Below are 18,771 nucleotides of genomic sequence, written 5' to 3' on the forward strand. Positions count from 1 at the left end.
TAGATCATTGGCTAGACACACACCTAACAAGATATACAAGACCAATGATTGTCAAATCTTCTCAGCCCAAAAAATAATAGCGGAAGAACCAGAAGACACATACAAAGACGACTGAATATATAAGCATTAGTAGGTTAATTAACTATACAGAGTAGTGACAACATAAATAGCATCCCTTATAAACATATTTGTTTTTTTTTTAATCAGTACTTTCATTTCTTGCAAGATTAAAAGCATACATATGACCTAACAATATATATATTTTTTTTATTTAATGTCTAAACAGAAGCTCACTGAGGGTTCCAACCAAAAACTTTGGGAACCACCGGCTGAGACCGCCAGCAACACTTAATAACATTAATCATTTCTAATTCAAGCCGACACCGCAAAACCAGGAAAAAAAAAAAAAAAACAACCAACAAAACGAATACATTAATATACATTTTATTGTATTATCGACTCCTTTTTTTTAAAGAATTAAGATTTCGTCGCCCGAGTGTTTATATCTTACAATATCCTGTTTCAGTCATTTGTAAAAACATTCATGAGGCTTGTATAAAAAAAAAAAAAAAGAAGAAAAAGTGTCACCAAAGGAGACGGATCGATCCACACAATTTCTCAGACCTACACAGAAAATGTATGCAGCTGTCCTCAACTCATTTTACGAACACACATATACACAATTTTTTTATATATATCTATATATAAAGCACACTTTTAAGTGTTGGTTGGTTTAGTCAATACTTGGGTCAAAATCGTTTTGTTTCATGTAGAAAAGGAAACCATTGATTCATTCTGTGGCAGTCTTTCACGGAAAGACTTCAGGAAGGCAAAGGCGTAGCTGAAGCCAAACCCGATTCTACATACGGAACAGAAGTGAGGGCCAGTGGCTATGAGAAGAAAGGTACGTTTCTTTGACTCGCCTCTGAGGAACTCAGCTGCTACAGATCGTCTCCTCTGTCCCCGGCGGATCGTCACATCTGACGATATGTGTTGTTATCAAAGCTATCGTCCACTAGGAGAAGCAGACCAACGATTCCGACCGACTAAATTAAGTCGACGAGGTAAAGGGGATGAAAAAAAAAAAAAAAAAAAAAAAACACCCCCAAAGAAAAGTTAATTGATCAGCATGGATTTGCCTGTATGATTACAGCAGGGGGGAGAGGGGGATGTGTATTTCAATATTATTACATCGTAGCAGAGCATCGACACTGCGGTTATCAGTTCTAACACTTTTTTTACTTCCTTCTTTACATTGTCTCAGTGAAAGCAAGAAAAAAAAAAAAAAAACACTAAGTCTTGCTTGGTCCGGTTCTTTGTTTTTACTCCTGAGAGCAGGGGAGAGAAGTTCTCTGCGATTGTTGACCTTTCTCAGGTGTCGAGCTACACTCCCGCTCGGTCCAACCGCACGCACGGCGCCTTCAGTCCCGTCTGTCATTATTGCTGTCCGTTTATGCAAAAGAACGAAAACAAAACTATTGTATGTGGATGCCACCGTTTTTTTTTTTGTTTTTCTTGTTTTGTGTGTCATTTGTTTTTATACAAAGAAACTCATTTATCACAGAGAAAGCAGCAGTTAACACTATCCTTGAGTACAAAAATAAGCGAGCAAAAGACCACGGCATAATCCCTGCAGGTTGGATGTGAATGTATAAATGATGCTAACGTGAATACTTTTATTCTTAATGTTTTTCCAAAACTCTGAGTTTCTCAATGGCAGACTTTGTAGCTCTTTAAATTATTAGGTAATTGCACATTTTTATATACATATCTATATATATATAAAAAGAAGGGGTCGGGGGGGGGATAAAAAGTAAAAAGGGGATCCTTTGGGGAAGATGAGAAACATAAAAGTGGACACAAATATACACAGCAACAATATTAAGTTCTCAAACATCGTGCTCCTGAGTCCAAATGTGAACCAAACAGATAATCTGTTGATCGAGACGGATACCGACGAAGGTGATGCGGATGAACTTTTGAGGAGGGAGTGAGATGGAGGGATGTCTGTAAAACATGGAAGCTGTAGTGAAGGAGGAGAGGAAGAGGCTAGCTCCACAGCCCGGCGTAGTTCCCGTGCAGGCCGGAGCAGAGCGGCCCGCCGGCTACGAACAGCTTGGTACCAGAGTCGTCGTAGCAGTGGGTGTACACGGCGTTGGGGAAGGAATGAACGTCTGAGAAGTAACTCCTCCATGTTTCGTCGTGATTCTGTAGGCGGCGCGGACCGGCAGGACAGCATTGGGAGATTGGGAGAGAAACAGGATTCTGTAAACTTCCAGTAAGCGCATACATTAAAAACAGCGGAAGAAAAAAACTCAAATGTGCGTACCAGCCAGCCTTTCCCTGTGGTTAGCTTAAGGATGCTGTCGCCGGGACACTTCCGATAGCCGCCGGATGGATTGAAAGGGTCCTCCAGGAACCTGTGAGCCCGGATGTCGTAGAAGAGAAGAGAACCCTGACCGGTTCCCACGGTCACGATGTGCTCGTAGAAGCTCACAGATCGGATCCCTGTGAAAAGACACAGCCAAGCATTAAAAAAGGTACAGACATTAAAAGGTACAGAAAAAATGCAAACACACGCCACACTTTTTAGATTTTTATATATATATATAAAAAAAAAAAAAGACTAAATAAATAAACCATTAATTGAGACTTTTAGTTCCATTTCACAATTATGTTCTACTTTGTGTTGCCCCATGAAAAAAAAAAAAAAAACGAAAAAACAACAACTAATGAAACGCACTGAAGCTTGTAGTTGTGACAAAATGTTAAAAAGCTCATGTGGTCTGAATGCCTCTGCAAGCACGAAGGTAATGTTTTAGAGCAGGTGTGTCCATATCTTTCGGTATATGGGCCAAAATTGTCAAGTCAAAGAAACTCGAGGGCCAAAAAATTAACCCTTTTGTAAAACAGAAAAATTCTGTTAATTTTTTTACCTGCTTTACAAAATATGATCATTTTAAATAATTAGTCCGATTTTTCGACGGAAATAAATGTGAAAATCCTTGTAGATCCAGAATTTTAAAAAAGGGTTTTGCTCGTTTGTCATATTCAAAGATGGTCTTCCTGTTTGCAAATTATTCTGAATAATTAAATTTGACTCTTTAACAACAAACTCTTGTTGGTCTGGCAATATCAGAACAGTATTTGGGTCGGTTGTTCTTTGAAAACACTTGCTGTAATTTGTCAGTTTTCATAATTGAATTCAAAGCAGATTTTAATGCACCAAAGTCTGCATTTGAGTAATTAAATGTCATTGGATATATGTTACTGTGAAGTTAAAGAGAATGTTGAAAATGTGTTTATTAAAAGATGAATACTTGTTGTATGTAACATTTTCAAATTGTAGGATTTTAACTTTCATTAAATAATTTTGCTGTAATTAAGAACTAAAATATTCCATCTGTATCAGACACCTGGACCAAATCTTTCTTGAAATACAGTTGGGGGGGGGAGGTCACCCAAAATCAGTACAGGGGCCACAAATGGCCCCCGGGCCGCACTTTGGGCATGCCTGTTTTAGTGTATTACAGAGGAAACCATGAACTTAACCCGGCTGAAGTATAGAAGTAATATTTTGAACAAACATTAAGGATTCCCATAAATTATTATCTGCTGAAAAACGGTTCATCAGTGAGCATTATTTATCAAAAGGTCATCAGTGAATGGCGTAGGCTCTTCTGATTTCACGTCTGCTCTGGAAGGTCGGCAGCTCACTTACCACTTCCTCTCTCTCTAGAACTGACAGACTTGATGTTGTGAGTAGGCTGGCGTGGATCCAGAAAGGAAACATGGGCCTGAGAGCCCACAGCGTACACGGACCAGTCCTGCCCATATGCTAGACACACATTCTCTTTGCAGTGAGGCAGCTTGGTGGACAGTATCTGCAGAGAGGACACGTACGGCGGCGAGAGTTTTAGCAGATAAATCGCGCACAAAAGGCACATCTTTAATTTCCCCCGAAGCTCCAGAAACGCAGAAGTTCGCAACGGAAAATACAGACACGGATCGGGTAGGTCATCAAAAGCGCGTTGCACATGACAAAACAGTCCAAGTGGTTATCTAATCATGCAGTGTACCTTGCACAAGTTGAGCTCTGCTTTCCACAGGTGAAAATAACCATCCAAGGACACAGCGCCCAGCTCCTGAGAAAAGAGAAAAAACCGCACAGGAAGCAGAGGCATAAATCACTGGAATAAGGGGCACCAGAAACCAAAAACAATAGGACCGCCACTCCCTGCAGACTTGCAGGTTGCTGGTGTTTCCATAGAGCTGCTGGGTTCGCGCTTATTAAAAAAAAAAAAAAAAAAAAAAAAAAAAAACGGACTGCGCGGCGCTTCACCGCGCAGACGGGACGGCCGAATCGGGGGTGATTATTTACCAGTGAAAATGTGTGGCGCAAGAGAGTGCTGGCGGTCAGAGTCCAATTCAAAAACGAACCGTAACGTTGTGAGGCAACAGACGGCACTACATAATTTGGCAATTTTTAATTAGATTCGATATATTCCAAATCAGAAGTTAGACCACGGTTAAAAAAAATACGTTTTAGTTCTGTTTTATTTAAGTTCTATTTCTATCATACCGTCTCTATGGCTTAAAGTCCTCCTGATGTGACGCCACAGAGAGTGACCAGAGTTTCTCTTTCCAGCTTCATTGAGCTTAGAGTAATGCATTGCTGCCCCTCCCCCACATGTTTCTGTGTAATGTCACTCAGCTGGCTGAAAGCAGACAGCCACACTTTTCCCTTTCCTAAAATAACTAATTTGGCTGTATAGAAATACTTCCAATTATAAAACCCAGACATTCATGAAGTGGAAACTAAAGGAGCACCATCCATCACCCTTATTAATGCTAAGTTGATGCTAATGCTAACGGTTGTTACTATAGTAACAACTGTTAGCATGCATCTTGCACTAACTATGATTGAATATTGATTTGCACTGCTGACTGTCTATTCACAGTACCAATTGTTTACATATACATTTGCTGTACCGTATATTAACTGTAATATGTAATTACCTTCCACTGCACTTTAATTGAAATAGCTTCTGTCCAAACTTTATTTATTCATTTTATAGTAATAGCTACATGTATATTATGCTCACAATTCTGCCTATAGTAACAGCCATCTGTACATATATTCATAGTACATGTAAACTCTGTTATAATAATAATCATCTGTATATTATGCTATTGTACATATCTGTAAAACTCTATTCATAGTACTATCCACCTGTATATTATATTCGGTACATATCCAGCTGTAAATTTAGTATCTATATATTAGGACAAATCTATCAGTAAAATTCTGTTTATAACAGTATCCATCTCTATATTTATTCAGTACATATCCATACCCTGTGCTAATGGAACCATTGTTTATCCTGCACCTGCTGCTATTGCACTTCTGGTTAGACCTAAACTGCATTTCGTTGCCTTGTACCTGTACCTGTGTAATGACAATAAAGTTGAATCTAATCTAATCTAATCTAATCTAATCTAATCTAATGTTGCACGATGTCAGGAGAACATGTAACCACTGAATATTAAAGATTTCTAATACCGTCCTTCATATAGATACATAAAGCTTCCATTTAATGACCCTGAATGCAAACGTGTACAAAGCCCATTCAATCCACACCCTTCTCACAGTTTATTGTACAGTGGCTACAGAAAAGGAAAGTAAGTACCTTAACATGAAATAAAACCAGGCAGGAGCAACTGAAGGTGAGCTTACCGATTAAACCCATAAATACAAACGGATTTATTGATGAATTTCAAAGAGTATCTCAAGGTTCGGATGGAAAAAGAAACGTTTGTTCTTCTTTAGTAAAAACATCAAGGAGGGACTTTTGTTTTAAAATGTTTTTAATGCTTGTTCGGCATCTCTATCCCTGGGCAATGATGATCACCGAGTTTTAGGGCAAAGCAATGGGCCTGTTTCATCGCAGCAATTTTACATAACAGAGTTGATCAAAAAAAAGAATAATCTAGAAGAATTTAATACCTGGATTACTCATTTACTATTTTATACAGCTTTTTTCATTATTTTTGCATTGCCTTAAAAGCGGGTTTACACAGAGCTATGGAAACCAGCATTTGGAATAATCTTTTATAAAAGCTCAAAGTTTGGCATCTTGTTTAATGTGTGCTCCTAAAAACAAAACAAAGAGCAAAAAAAATATGTAGGCAAATTAAAAATGTAGAGGATCCAGAGGGGCCTTACTTTATGGCTGTTGTTGAAGGCCAGAGCCCGAACTTTACAGTTGTATGGGTTGGTATACTCCTTGGGAATGTCCTTCAGGGCACGGTGGGAGATGTGCGCGTAAGACGGTACCGTGTCGTCACGCGGACTCCTCTTAGAGTCCGCGATCACGTTCTCCGTGATCTCCCACAGACCCATGGAGCCGTCTCTGGATCCTGCAAATGAAAGCGCACCAGGCGGTTAAAACCCCCGACCCAGTAAGTGGGCAAAAGTGGGGGATTGTCTAAGCTAGCCGGGGAAATAAGTGCTAAACACCGTGCAGGACGGTGGCAGGCATGGAATGGGAGCGCGTGTCCCTGCTTGTTTTACTGACGGCCCCAGAGGTCACACGGTTCCTGCTCACTCACCAGAGACAGCCATGGTGTCACTGATCCATGCGATGGAGAAAATCCAGTCATTGTGACCATCCTGGAAAACAAAACAGTTGCCATGTAAGATATCATGTTATCCAAACAAACGTTAAGAAAACACCATCTTGCTAAAATCGTTTTCCTTTAGTCCTTCCCGACCTGCGTGGGTTGGGGGGGCGGACAGCATCGCCGTCATGTGACGTTCGCGTTGAATAAGCGATGCAATGGGACCCAAACAGACCGTAGGAAACACTCTGAATATTCAACAGAATTTGACCCCCATCTTTGGTATTTTCCTAATTCAGTCCTAATTAGGGCTGAACAATTAATCGCATTTTCAATATAATCGCGATTTAAAAAAACGCAATTTCCAAATCGCAGAGTCTGCAATTTTTGGCTAACAATTAGGGAATTAGACACGTTCATTAGGTGTTGGTAAAATGTTTAAAGTGGGTTTGCCTCCACATGGAAGGGAAGACAGTTGCAGCAGTGAGATAATCTAATTTTATTACTTGTTTTAGAGTTTATATAATCATACATAGCATTAAGTACTGGTCAATCAGTTTAATACATAGACTTGCTTGTTGGTTGCACTTTATGTTCAACAAGGATTGATGTCCAAATCAACTAAAAGCTATTCTCTTGAATAATATTCTGATTAATAGAAACATTTAAAGTTCTTGTTTTGAATAGTCCTTGTTTACAAACATCTTTATTTAGACGCCATTTTTGTTGCTTGTGGTTAACGCAGAGAAAATTAAAAATTGCAATTTTGGTTGAAATATACTGTAGGCAGAACACAATCATTTCTCCTCTGAGTTTAGATGCTGTGGGTCTTTTAGCAACTAATCTGCACAGCGAGGAAACAAAATGATTTGTTGTTTGTATATGTTTAGAAAGACATCATAAATTTGGGCGCGCATGTGGCGCAGCGGGTAGCGCGACCCATATACAGAGGCCTTGTTCCTCGACGCGGTTGACACGGGTTCGAATCCAACCCGCTGTCCTTTGCCGAATGTCTCTCCCCCTCTTCTACCCCCTTCCTGTCGGCCTACTTTCGGAAAAAGCGAGCCACTAGAGCCGCAAAAAATCCCCCCCCCCCCCAAAAAAAACATGATAAATTAAACAGGAAAAAGAAAAATTAAAAAAAAAAAAAAAAAAATCGCAATTAGATTATTTTCCAAAATCGTTCAGCCCTAGTCCTAATTAGAATTCACACAAAGTCTGGATGGGGTGACATCATTTCAACGATATAATTGGAAAAAGGGATTTCTGTAGCATTGAAACATGAATTATTTTTGCCAACTCAGCTGGAGATCTTCACACAGTCCTGCATGAATAAATCTCAAAGTGCTCCACAGAGCCTGTGTGTGCACCTGAAGCTGAGCTGCAGAATATTCCACTGTATTCAACACAATAACAGCATAAGAGGCAGGCTGCAGGGCTACTACTGCCTCTTTTGTTTTGCCCGCTTTTAACTGTTAAGCCTATTCCCAAACTGGTTGTGTTCCAGAGAATACGTCACTTTACAGGCGCCTTTGTCAGAGGGTTTTAGGTTGGGGGGGTAAAAAAAAAAAAAAAAAAGAAAAAAAAAAAAAGAAGTGTTAGCAGGAGAAAACGCTGGATCCACAGTCTTGGCAACGCCAACACACACAACAACCAAACTAGCTGCTTTGACTATGATGCAAACACAAAGAGCAACAATAGGCTGCTCTCCAATAGCTAAGCTCTGTCAGGAAGTTAGGGGTCATTTTATGCTCAGATTTCTCAATTATTTTAATCCAGTTCCTCTGTGACATTTTAGATCACACCTACGGTGCCTAGATACATCAATAGGATTTTACCTATTAACACAAAGTAGGGCATCATTGTTTAGATGTTTATTCATTTTATTTACATGGACTCGTACTGAACCCCTTTTCTCTGATGGCCTTACTATGCACTGCAACAACTGCCTTCAGAAGTCAACTAATATTTAATAGTCAGCTTATTTGCAGATAAAACAACCTGCCAACGTTTCCCTCAGCACCGATCAATCCGTCCGCTGGAAATGGAACACGACCGACTGCAAACCTACAGAAACGCACCCGCCGACCCAGACTAAAAAGGCCGGGAAATGAGAGCTTTGATCATGGAAACTCTGGGAGGAGCTGCAGAAATCCACAGCTCAGGTGGGAGAATCGTGCCGTTCCCACATCTTCCTGCGACGGAGCGATGAGAAGAACGCCGTTGTTGAATACACAGCAAATAAAATCCACAAGACGTCTCGTTTGGAACTTTTCACAAATCATGTAGGAGGAGCAGCAAAACTATTGAACCCGCCATCCCTTAGAGACGCCTGGCACAAACAGGCTCTTTAGAACTGATGGGAAGACGGATTGGTGCTGAATACAAGGTGATACCAAGAGGAAACCTGTCAGCTGCACCAAAAGACTTGAAACCGGGTCAGGGGGTTTACCTGTCGGCAGAAAGACGACACTAAACATGCAGCCGGAGCTACCAGAGGCGGTTTAGCTCCAAGCTTATTCGTGTGTTGGAGCGGCCCGTCATATTCTTTTCTTTACAGACACTCTCCATCCGCTTTGACTACATTTTCATTGGGTTTGCACTGTCAACATGTGAAGCTGGTAGACCTATACGCCTCAAAAGACTTTCAGTGGTAGTTGGAGTGAAGTATTGACTCAGGCAAACACAGGCTACATTTTTCAGGTTTTAAAAAAGTAAAAAACCAGGTATCCCTTTAGTTCCACTTCATAATTATCCCATTCTTTGTCTTGGTCTATCTTTTAAAAGCCCATTAAAATCTGTGGTTGTAACAATACAAAACCTTTCACGTAATACGAACACGTTGCCGGGTAGTGCCTGTTTCCATTTGAACGTGATGTTTTCCTGCATTGCACGGCGTGGGTCAGGTCCTTTCTGCTTACAGGTGCTTACGAGTTTTGTCCTTTCAGACAGAGAGGAAACTATTTGCTGAAGGGGGGGAGGAGTTGCTCTGAATCAGGGACAACTTGTTAGGGTTAGAGTTACCGTGTGTGCAACACAGAAACTTAAACGAGACACACTAATGCAAAACTATGACTTTATTAACTTGAGCAAAACTCCCTGGCTTTGTTCGGCAACTTTAAAACCCGCGATACCTACAGTACTGTTCAAAAATTTAGGCAGGCATGAAAAATGCTGCCAACTAGTTTCCAACAATGGAAGCGTTAATAGTTTATTTCCATCCGTTAGGAAAAGTCACCAAATGATCAAATTAGGTGGTTCCCAACATGTTGGAGAACCAACCCCAGATCTTCTGTCTCTTCGTGTAACCCCAGATCCACTCTGTGACGCTGAGATCAGGGCTCTGTGGACACTTCCAGAACATCTTGTACCTCTTTTCACTGAAAACAGATCTTACTGACCCTGGCTGTTGCCCTGCTGTGGAATAAATGTGGGCCCAGTCGTCCGTCTCCCTGATGGGAAAGGACTCCGCTAATTCAGACCAAATCTCCAACTTCATTTGCAGAAATAAAGCCCCTAACCTGCCACAACCTCCACCGTGCTTCACAGTGGCCTGCAGACGCTCATTATTATATCGCTCTCCGGCCTTTAACGACCAAACTGCCTTCTGCTACAACATTTTCACCTTTCGACTCATCGGTCCAGTTCACCCGCTGCCATTTTCTGCACCCCGTTCCTAAGTTTTCTGGCATTATTGAGTCGCTTGGCCTCGTTTGTATTTCAGAGGTTTGGCTTTTTAGCTTCTGCCAGACTTCTCCAGACAGCAGGTTGGGTGTACCTGAGTGCCAATGAGTTCTGCCAGTGCTGAGCTGATGGTTCTGCTGGACGGCTTCTTTCAAAGGGAGATAAGCTTGGTGGGTTTATTTCTGATTGGTCTACCGTTGTGTCTACAGTCCTCAACGCTGCCAGTTTCTTTGTGCTTCTTCAACAGAAGCTTGAACAGCACACCCTGAATCACCGGTCTGCTCAGAGTTTGTCTGCTCCTCTCCCAGCTTTCAGCCTCCTCCACAGCGGTTTCTGCTAATGACCGTTTCAGCCGACCTGTGACACTGATGAGCACCAGAACCTGTTTGGTGTCACTGGTGCCGCATACAGCTGACTGCAGCCCTACAGAATCCATGACCTTCTCCAGATATACCTACAAGAAGCAATGCTGGTTTGAAGGCAAAGGTGAAGTAACACCAAATGTTGATGTAATTTAGACTTTTCTATTGTTTGCTCGCGTTACATTTTGTAAATCAAAAATAAAGAATTCAGAATTTATATTTTTGAATGCATTTTTAGTTTACAGTGTTTCTTAAAGGCTGCCTAAACCTTTGTACTGTAAATCAGGCTCGCAGCGACACATTGCTTGCCTCTGCGACGTGTTAAAAGTGGTTTAGAGTCACGATTTCGCTGTTTTATGCAAACAGCACGTAGGAGATTCAATCAAGCTAGAATTAAATTCATTTCAGGTTCGTAAATTCGGTTTATTAAAATGCTAAAGAGAACTAAGTCACTGTTTTATTAATCATGCCGACAACTTACATGTCGCAACAAGCTGAAAGACCCGGCATAGAAAAAGGCATGAACGGTGTATAAGAAGCTGAGGAACACTTACATCTCCGACACAAACAGGGTCCAGTGTTGGCAGCTGGTAGATGGCTAAGCTATTGGGGTTATCTCCTCCGGTGGCGAGCAGAGTTTTTGAGGGGTTGAGTTCAATTGCATGTATGCCACAGCACGGCTGGTCCGACCGGGCGTGAAAGCCCGTTGGGAGATAGTTGCGCCCTGCCGTCACGGCGTCCACCGGCCCAGAGCCCGCGTCGCCGCACTCCCTGTCCTTCAGCATGGGAATGCGGGTTATCTGTCCTGTCAGGACGTCGACGACGAAAAGCTGCAGAGAAAGAGGAGTGTGCAACTGGTCAGCCTGCGGCACGCGCCCCGGGGGACAGAGGGCACGGCATCCGAACGTCTGGGCTGTCTTACCGTGTTGCACTTGGTCCCGCACACCACCTGCCTGTGGTTGAGCCACTGGGACGCGAACACCTTGTTCAGCAGCCCCAAGGAGAACTCCCTCTCCTTGAGGATCCCGGGGAGCCGGCCGGCCGCGAAGCCGCGCAGGCTGCGCTGGAGCCGCAGCTCGTGCTGCTGCTGGGGCCGGAACTCCCGTCCCCGGAGAGCGCACACGACCGAGCGCCGACTGCACCCCCACTGCTGGGCATGCCGCGATGAACAAGAAATGCGGATCCGCTTGTGTGGCGCTTGGCACCAGCCCAGCTGTGGAAGAGGACGACAGCGATAACTTTAGAGTTTTCGTTCCGAGAGAGAAATAGTCAGTCTGCATTTCCCAGCAATTATAAAGTCGCTCAATTTATTGACTTTTGCTAATCATCAGTAACTGGTAGAACACGGGTAAACAGTTCAAGGAGGACATCTTTGGTGTAGTGCCAACTTAAAACTAATGTAGAATTAATAATAGTTTGGAAATTAAAAAAACCAACAGGTGCAAAGCAGGGATTTTGCCACAACGTATGTGCTTGTAGACCCCCCCCCCCCACCTCTGCAAAACATCCAGGGCTTTGCAAAAGTGTTCATCCCTGTTGAGTTTTTTAAAAATGTTATGATGCAAACCACAAACTTTAACAAGATTGTAGTTTTTATCTCATATAGTCATGAGATAAAAAAAAAGACAATCATCCATGGTTTTAAAAGTGAATCTGAAAAACGAGGCATGCATTTTTATTCGTGCACACCGAGTCGATATTTTGTAGAGCCAACTTTTTTTCCCCTCCCTCGCGATTGCAGCTATAAGCTTAACTCATGGAGTAGGTCTGCATCAGCTTTGTGCATACCAAGGTTAAATTACACAAAGTTGGACTAGATTTAATAACTAGGAGCCTTCTTAGGACAACACTGGGATCTATATAGAGAAATCAGAGACTCAGGGGAGTCAGTACAAATGTATGTAATACTTGTAACACATGTAAAACACACACCATGCATCGTTTTGCTCCCACTTCACAATTATGCAGTACTTTGTGTTAGTTAATCGGTTAAAATTGAAAGAAAATGCATTGCGGCTTGTGGTTAAACCTAATAAATGTGGGGGGGGGGGAATTAAATAAACTTAAAGGGGTACTTATGCTTTTGCAATGCCTATGACGACTCTGGATCGATCACAAACCACATTTGTTTTTTATTCTTCAGACGAATACTGTGAATTTTATCTCCAGGTGACCCATTTTTAATCAGTTCACACGAACGCACACCAATTACAAACCCAGGCCAATTCGCTCTGGCACAGACTGGACGTCGTTTCTTAAACCGCAATTGTGAAGCGAGCAGATCGCAACCAGCCAAAAGTAAACAAGCGCTGCAGCAGCAGGGCAGCCGTCTGGCAGGTGTGATCCTCTGTCAGGATGCCGTACTATCAAAACCCAATGAGTCACAGCTAGCCTGAATGGCAGGTAACCCGAAGAACCAGACTGGCCAATAACGTATCGACTGACGTTGGTCAAAAGAAGAAGAAAAAAAAGGTCTTTCAATCAGAAATGTCAAATGGAAATCACATTTTTTTTCATTCCAAAATCAATTCGGGTCTCGTTGGTGGTCAAAAAAGGCCGGCATGACGCACCGACTCACGTAAAAAAGGGTAAAAAAAAAAAAAAAGGCCGCCACCCTTATTAAAGCATGTGTGACAGTGTAATTGTCACTTAATGCCAGCTGGACGTCAGACTCCAGCAGAGCCGAGCATTCAGCGAGCTAACGTTAGCTCCCGTATGATAACGGATTGCCGTTGGCTAACGTCGAGCTAACATTAGCGGATGCCGACCCTCAAATGTGAAGAGACGACGTTCTTCTTTGGTTTAGTCTACTGCGTGTGCCTCCTGGCTTATTTTGCAGCCAGACAAAGCGGTGGTTGACATGCAGAACGCAACACGGAAGCTAATAATGCTTCTATCAGCTAACACTGGCTAGCGCATAGTTAGCATGCTAACGCCACCCGGTTTCCGCCTACCTGTTGTTGGTCCTTCGGCTCTCCTATCTTCCTTTTCCTGCTAACTGTTTTTCTCGCCATAATCTGACACACACAGTTCCCTCACCCACATGGAGGGTAAAAGTAACACTGGATACTGGGTCATTCAATGGCAATTAGCTGTTTTGTTCCTTGGCCCTCGCTGGCGGTGTCCCGACGATGAGGTAGGGCGATCACATACGGATAAGGTTGGTCAGTGCGAAGCTAAAAAATCAGTGGAAATATGCAGCTCCGCCAGTGGAATAATATGACCGTGAGGCCACAGAAACTATCCCGTTTCCACTCCGTATCAGTTTTTTTGTTCCCCCCTTCCTGCCAAAGCGGTGTCACCGAGCGGCAACGGCGAAAGCGTTGGGAAGTGCGCAGCCGCACTCAAATTAAACATCAACAACAACAAGGTCGTACGGGACCGAGAGCGTGATACGTGCTCACCGACGTCACTGACGTCACACGTTTCTGGAGCCACGCTCACGAAAACGAACTGTAAAATGTATTTTCTTATCAAACTAAGCGTCCGGCGCATTTGTTTGATAAGAAGGTGCAAATTTAAGATAAAGTATTTAAATTATTGATAAAAAACTAGCTTGGACGCTGAAAAAAAAAAAAAAGCTTTTGCCACCGTGTCCCCAATCTATAACATTAAACTTTACGAAGAACATGGTGAATAGAATCCTTAAGATTTTTTTTAAACATTTTTGTGTGATTGTATATCCAATTTATACTTGTTTGATAAGAAATCTATAGTACATGTGTTACTCTAACACATGACACAAGCTTCGTATTTGGAACAATCCGGAAGTCACATGCACAACAGGAAGCTGTATAATTTTGATATTCCAAAGGCCAACCATTAAGATCTCTCACTTGTTTTTCTCTACGTTTGATATTATTTTAACTATGACTGAGAAGGTCAACCTCAGAATATTATCCTGTTACCTAAATTATATCGGAGTTTGTTTGTTTTTCATACCCAGTTTTGGTAAATCACTCAGGATCTCCTCATGCCATTCGCAAGGATGCCTTGTGACTATTTTTTTATGTATAACCTAATTCTATGCTAAAAACTCAGTCCTGTAACTTTCAGTAATGAGTATCAGTAACAGGAGTGAGTAAAGTCCATTGGTTAAATTATTTATTAGTGTGAATATTAGCTGATATTGCACTATTGAGCAGATTTTTAAGGTTTACAGTTGAAAGTTGTTGAGATTTGCAATCAGTTTCATAATATGAAAAGTGCAGAGGGACCTAAGCCATCACAAAATGAGGCAGAAAAGTAGTGGCATTATCATGCTTGATGTGATGCTGACCCAGAGAGGAGGGAAAGATGTCTTGAGTTGGAATGAGGAAAGTATAGAAAGGACCAGTCAGGAAGAAAAAGATGCTCTAATGCGTTGCAAAAGACAGAAACAACAATCAAGTTGTTTTTCATAAGGAAGCATTAGAGAAGGCAATTCAGGAGCCCAATGATGTGCCACAAATTAAATCCACCATAAGAATACATCAAGCAGGGATGCTTGCCCGAGGAGAACATGATACAGTGATGTCAGCTGCTTGTACACAACAGCACTGAATCTGAGCTGTGAATGCTTCATTGCAGATAATGTCATCTTCAAACTACAGACAGCCACAGAAATTATCCTAAAGTATTTGGCAAAGGGTGTGTGGTGAAGTATGATGGTGACGTCCAATATGTTTTGTTTTTTTGGTCAGTGCATGAGGATAAGAGGACACACACACACGCACACACACACACATCCACAACTGTGTTCACACGTGCGACCTGTTCTTATTACCCAATGTTCATTTCTGTTATCCTTGATTAATTAATTTTTCTTAATTTATTTTTTGAAATAAAATACAATAAACTTCTTTCTTCAATTATTTTTGGACCATCCCATTATTTGATAAGCTACATGATAACGAACTTGAGCTGTGGCTCTCCTTAAAATGATAAATATCCCTTTAGAGCTTTGTGAAAAATAGGGATTTTATGGTAAAGAAATGTTAATTAATTGAACACGTAATTAGGCATTCCATTAAAAGACTAACTTTATTGAGGTGTGAAGAAAGGAATACGTTAATTAGCTGTTATAAATGCTTTTTAGCTGTCATTCAAGTTTTGGTGACAGAACTGAAAAATACAATTACCTTAGACGTAAACACATTGTAAATATTAAATAATGTTACCCGAGAACAAATGTTTTAAATAGTTACATATGTTGAATACATACTGTATATACAGTAGAATGAACAAAGGGTAATAAGAACAGGTGCGATGTGTGAACACACTGATGAATGTGTGTGTGTCCTCATATCCTCATGCACTGACCAAAAAGAAAACGACTTCACCACACACCCTTTGCCAAATACTTTGCCACAGAGTTTCTGTGGCTGTGGGTGCTGTGTGTGTTTGTGTCTGTGTGTGTATATATATTTTAAAGCCCTTCTTTCTGTTAATAATTACCTCCTTTTGCTTACATATAAAGAAAACACAATTTACGATTATAATGTTACATCAATCAAATAAAAAAACACCCTTTAAATACAGGAATGTGGTCTTAATGTAAAGTATGTTTAATACTTGCTTTGAGGTTCTTATTTTCAAAAGATACTTTTAATCTGACATATGAGCCTTGTTGGAGCCCACATACTAATTTATTGAATATGTCTGTATATATAATTCAATAAAGTTTCGCAATTGCAAAGGGAAATGAAGTGTTGTAATGTTGTCAGTTTATCATTTTTCTTCATAAGAATTGTTGTAGATGCTGATGGCTGTGGGCAGGAGGTATCACCTTCAGTGGTCAGGTTTACAGCGGTTCAGAAGAAACCTCTGACTAAAGACACAGTCTGATGAAGAGGATGCTCAGGGCTATTATGTTATTAATTTGATGAAGAATCCTTCTTTGCACCATCATATCCAGAGATTCCAGAGCAGTCAGCAGGAAACAATGCCTTCTTCATCAGCTTGTTGTGTCACGAGCCTCAGTTTTGTGTTGGACTTTGCTTAATTGGATTGTTCCTACAGTTATTATTTCTAGTATTATGTTTATTAGTTCTTTGTTCCTGCTTCTGTTAGAATTCTGTTTCCTCCTTGTCTGCCCTGCCATCTTTCCTCCTGCATTTTCTTTTCTTTTTTCAATGTATTTTATTGCATTTTCTCTTTTAGGACACAACAAATTTACAAGCAACAAATTAACCTTACTTAACATTGTAGATATGTATTTGCATTCACTCACACACTCACCATTCAAACCTGCATTTGTTCTAAGAAAGAAAAAATATACAAAACTCTTTAGATTAAGACAGAGAAGAATAACAATACAGTATGAAAGTAGAAATGACATCCATCCTAGACACTCATTAATAAGCTCCGCCTTCAGCCCCTATGATCCTCATATATGGCTCCCAGAGGTACTCAAAGTCTCGCTGTTTACCTTTGGCGATGTATGTTCCAGTCCAAGCGAATTTGCAATTTCTTTCTTCCAGAGTCCCAGGGAAGGGGGGGTGGGGGGGGGGGGGTCCATGCTCCTCCAGCATAATGCAATAGATCTTTTGGCTTGAAGAAGTCCGTAATCTATCAATTTAGTTTTAGTCTGTGATTGTTTGAATTCCACTGGGTATATTCATAGAACACAGATTTTAACCTCCAACGGGCTCCTGCACTTTCTTTACTGGTAACTGTCACTTTAATTATTGATCCATTGTGTTCAACTGTGTTTCTGATTTCCCCTTTGTCCTTCCTCTCTATTTGAAGCCACCTGTCTCACTTCACGAAGTGTCAGATCCTCTGTTGTGACTCATCCCTGTTCCTCTGTTGTGTTCACCAGTTTTGGATTTCCTGCTGTGTACTATTTTGGACTTTGTAAGTGTTAAATTCATCATTGAACTATCATCACTTCATCATGCTGCTTCTCGGCTCTGTTCCGCACTCTGGTCCTGCTACTTCGCCTCAGCATATCATGACATGGTGAGCTTTTTTAAGTCAATGGCTGTGATGGTGCTACCTCAACAGATGGTCGTGGAAAAGATTACACTTTTTATACCAAACTTATAGAAAATACTATCTGCAAACATGAATGGACCTAGGCTTCCTGAAGAAGTACTATCCTCTCTGTCGCTTCTTGTAGACAGCTTAAGAGTCGGGTATCCAGTCCAGTCTGCTATCCAGGGGAACACTGAGGTAGTTAAACTCCTCCACCACTTGCACTTCTTCTCCCAGGATGGAAATTGTGTTTGATAAATCCTGTTCCTCCTGAAATCTACAATCATCTCCTTTGGTTTATTCACATTCAGAATGAGATAATTGTTTACACGCTATGCCAGAAAGTGGTCCACCCTCTCCCTGTACACAGCTTCCAGAGCATCTCTGATGAATCCGACAAGAGTCATCTGAGTATTTCTGCAGATGACAGGAGTCTTATCTTGTATTGGAAGTCTGAGGTGTAAAGAGTGAAAAGGAATGGTGAGAGTACAGTCCCCTGTGGTGCTCCTGTGCTGCCCACTACCTGGTTAGACACGCAATCCTTGAAAAGACAGCGGTACGCATATATACCAACTTTATAAAGAAACTCGGATAGTTTGATCTAGAATATTTAATGATCCCTTTGGGATTAATAAAGTCGCTTTGAATGGAATCAAATTACCAGTCAAATGCTTGCAAGATCAGAGAAGCTTTGCAAAATGTTGTCAGTATTTTCTGCATCAGTCACGGCGTCAATCTCCTGATATCAAACAGTTAGGATCATATCTAAACTCCATCTTTTGAAATCTTTTGGGGGAGGTGCAAAACTATGTTTCTGTTCCTGTGAAATTTTATATTTTTCTAAATTCACCTTGCGAAAACAAAATCGGTCTTTTGTTTTTAATGGGAACCTGATGAATGGCTGAAACAAGCTATTGAAAATAGATTTTTGTAAAGCCGTCCTCTATGTAGATCCAAATTTTTTTTATTAGAACAAAACAAGAAAATCCCAAAGATGTTGAAAACTTAGCCTACTGGCCTGAACCAATGACTACTGAAACAAGCAATGCTTGAAAGACATTAAGGGCTTTACCCGTTTTCCATTAGCAGATGCCACTTTTCTCAGAATCTCGTTGCAGACAGGCTGCATGGCCCATTGCACTCTGTA

General features: G+C 41.2%; 1 protein-coding gene across 1 annotated transcript; it reads right to left on the bottom strand.

Moving 5' to 3' along the window:
- Nucleotides 1-428: 428 nt before the first annotated feature.
- dcaf12 (DDB1 and CUL4 associated factor 12) lies at nt 429-14,032 on the bottom strand. The gene is made up of 9 exons (XM_012870712.3): nt 13,622-14,032; nt 11,590-11,880; nt 11,222-11,497; nt 6,613-6,673; nt 6,227-6,420; nt 4,080-4,145; nt 3,722-3,884; nt 2,330-2,508; nt 429-2,208 (listed from the first exon to the last, which is right to left on the bottom strand). Exons 1-9 carry the CDS (start codon nt 13,679-13,681, stop codon nt 2,050-2,052), a joined length of 1,449 nt encoding a protein of 482 aa, XP_012726166.2. The 5' UTR covers nt 13,682-14,032; the 3' UTR covers nt 429-2,049.
- Nucleotides 14,033-18,771: the final 4,739 nt, after the last annotated feature.

This window comes from Fundulus heteroclitus, chromosome 20 (assembly GCF_011125445.2).
Source record: "Fundulus heteroclitus isolate FHET01 chromosome 20, MU-UCD_Fhet_4.1, whole genome shotgun sequence".
NCBI lineage: Eukaryota > Metazoa > Chordata > Actinopteri > Cyprinodontiformes > Fundulidae > Fundulus > Fundulus heteroclitus.

Bases quoted from the DNA above. Each gene is read 5' to 3' on its own strand.
- dcaf12 (XM_012870712.3), bottom strand. From the start codon at position 13,681: ATGGCGAGAAAAACAGTTAGCAGGAAAAGGAAGATAGGAGAGCCGAAG. The intron at 6,421-6,612 runs GTGAGTGAGCAG...TTTCATTTGCAG, and splicing joins TGACACCATGGCTGTCTCTG to GATCCAGAGACGGCTCCATG. The intron at 4,146-6,226 runs GTAAGGCCCCTC...CTCTTTTCTCAG, and splicing joins CCTTCAACAACAGCCATAAA to GAGCTGGGCGCTGTGTCCTT.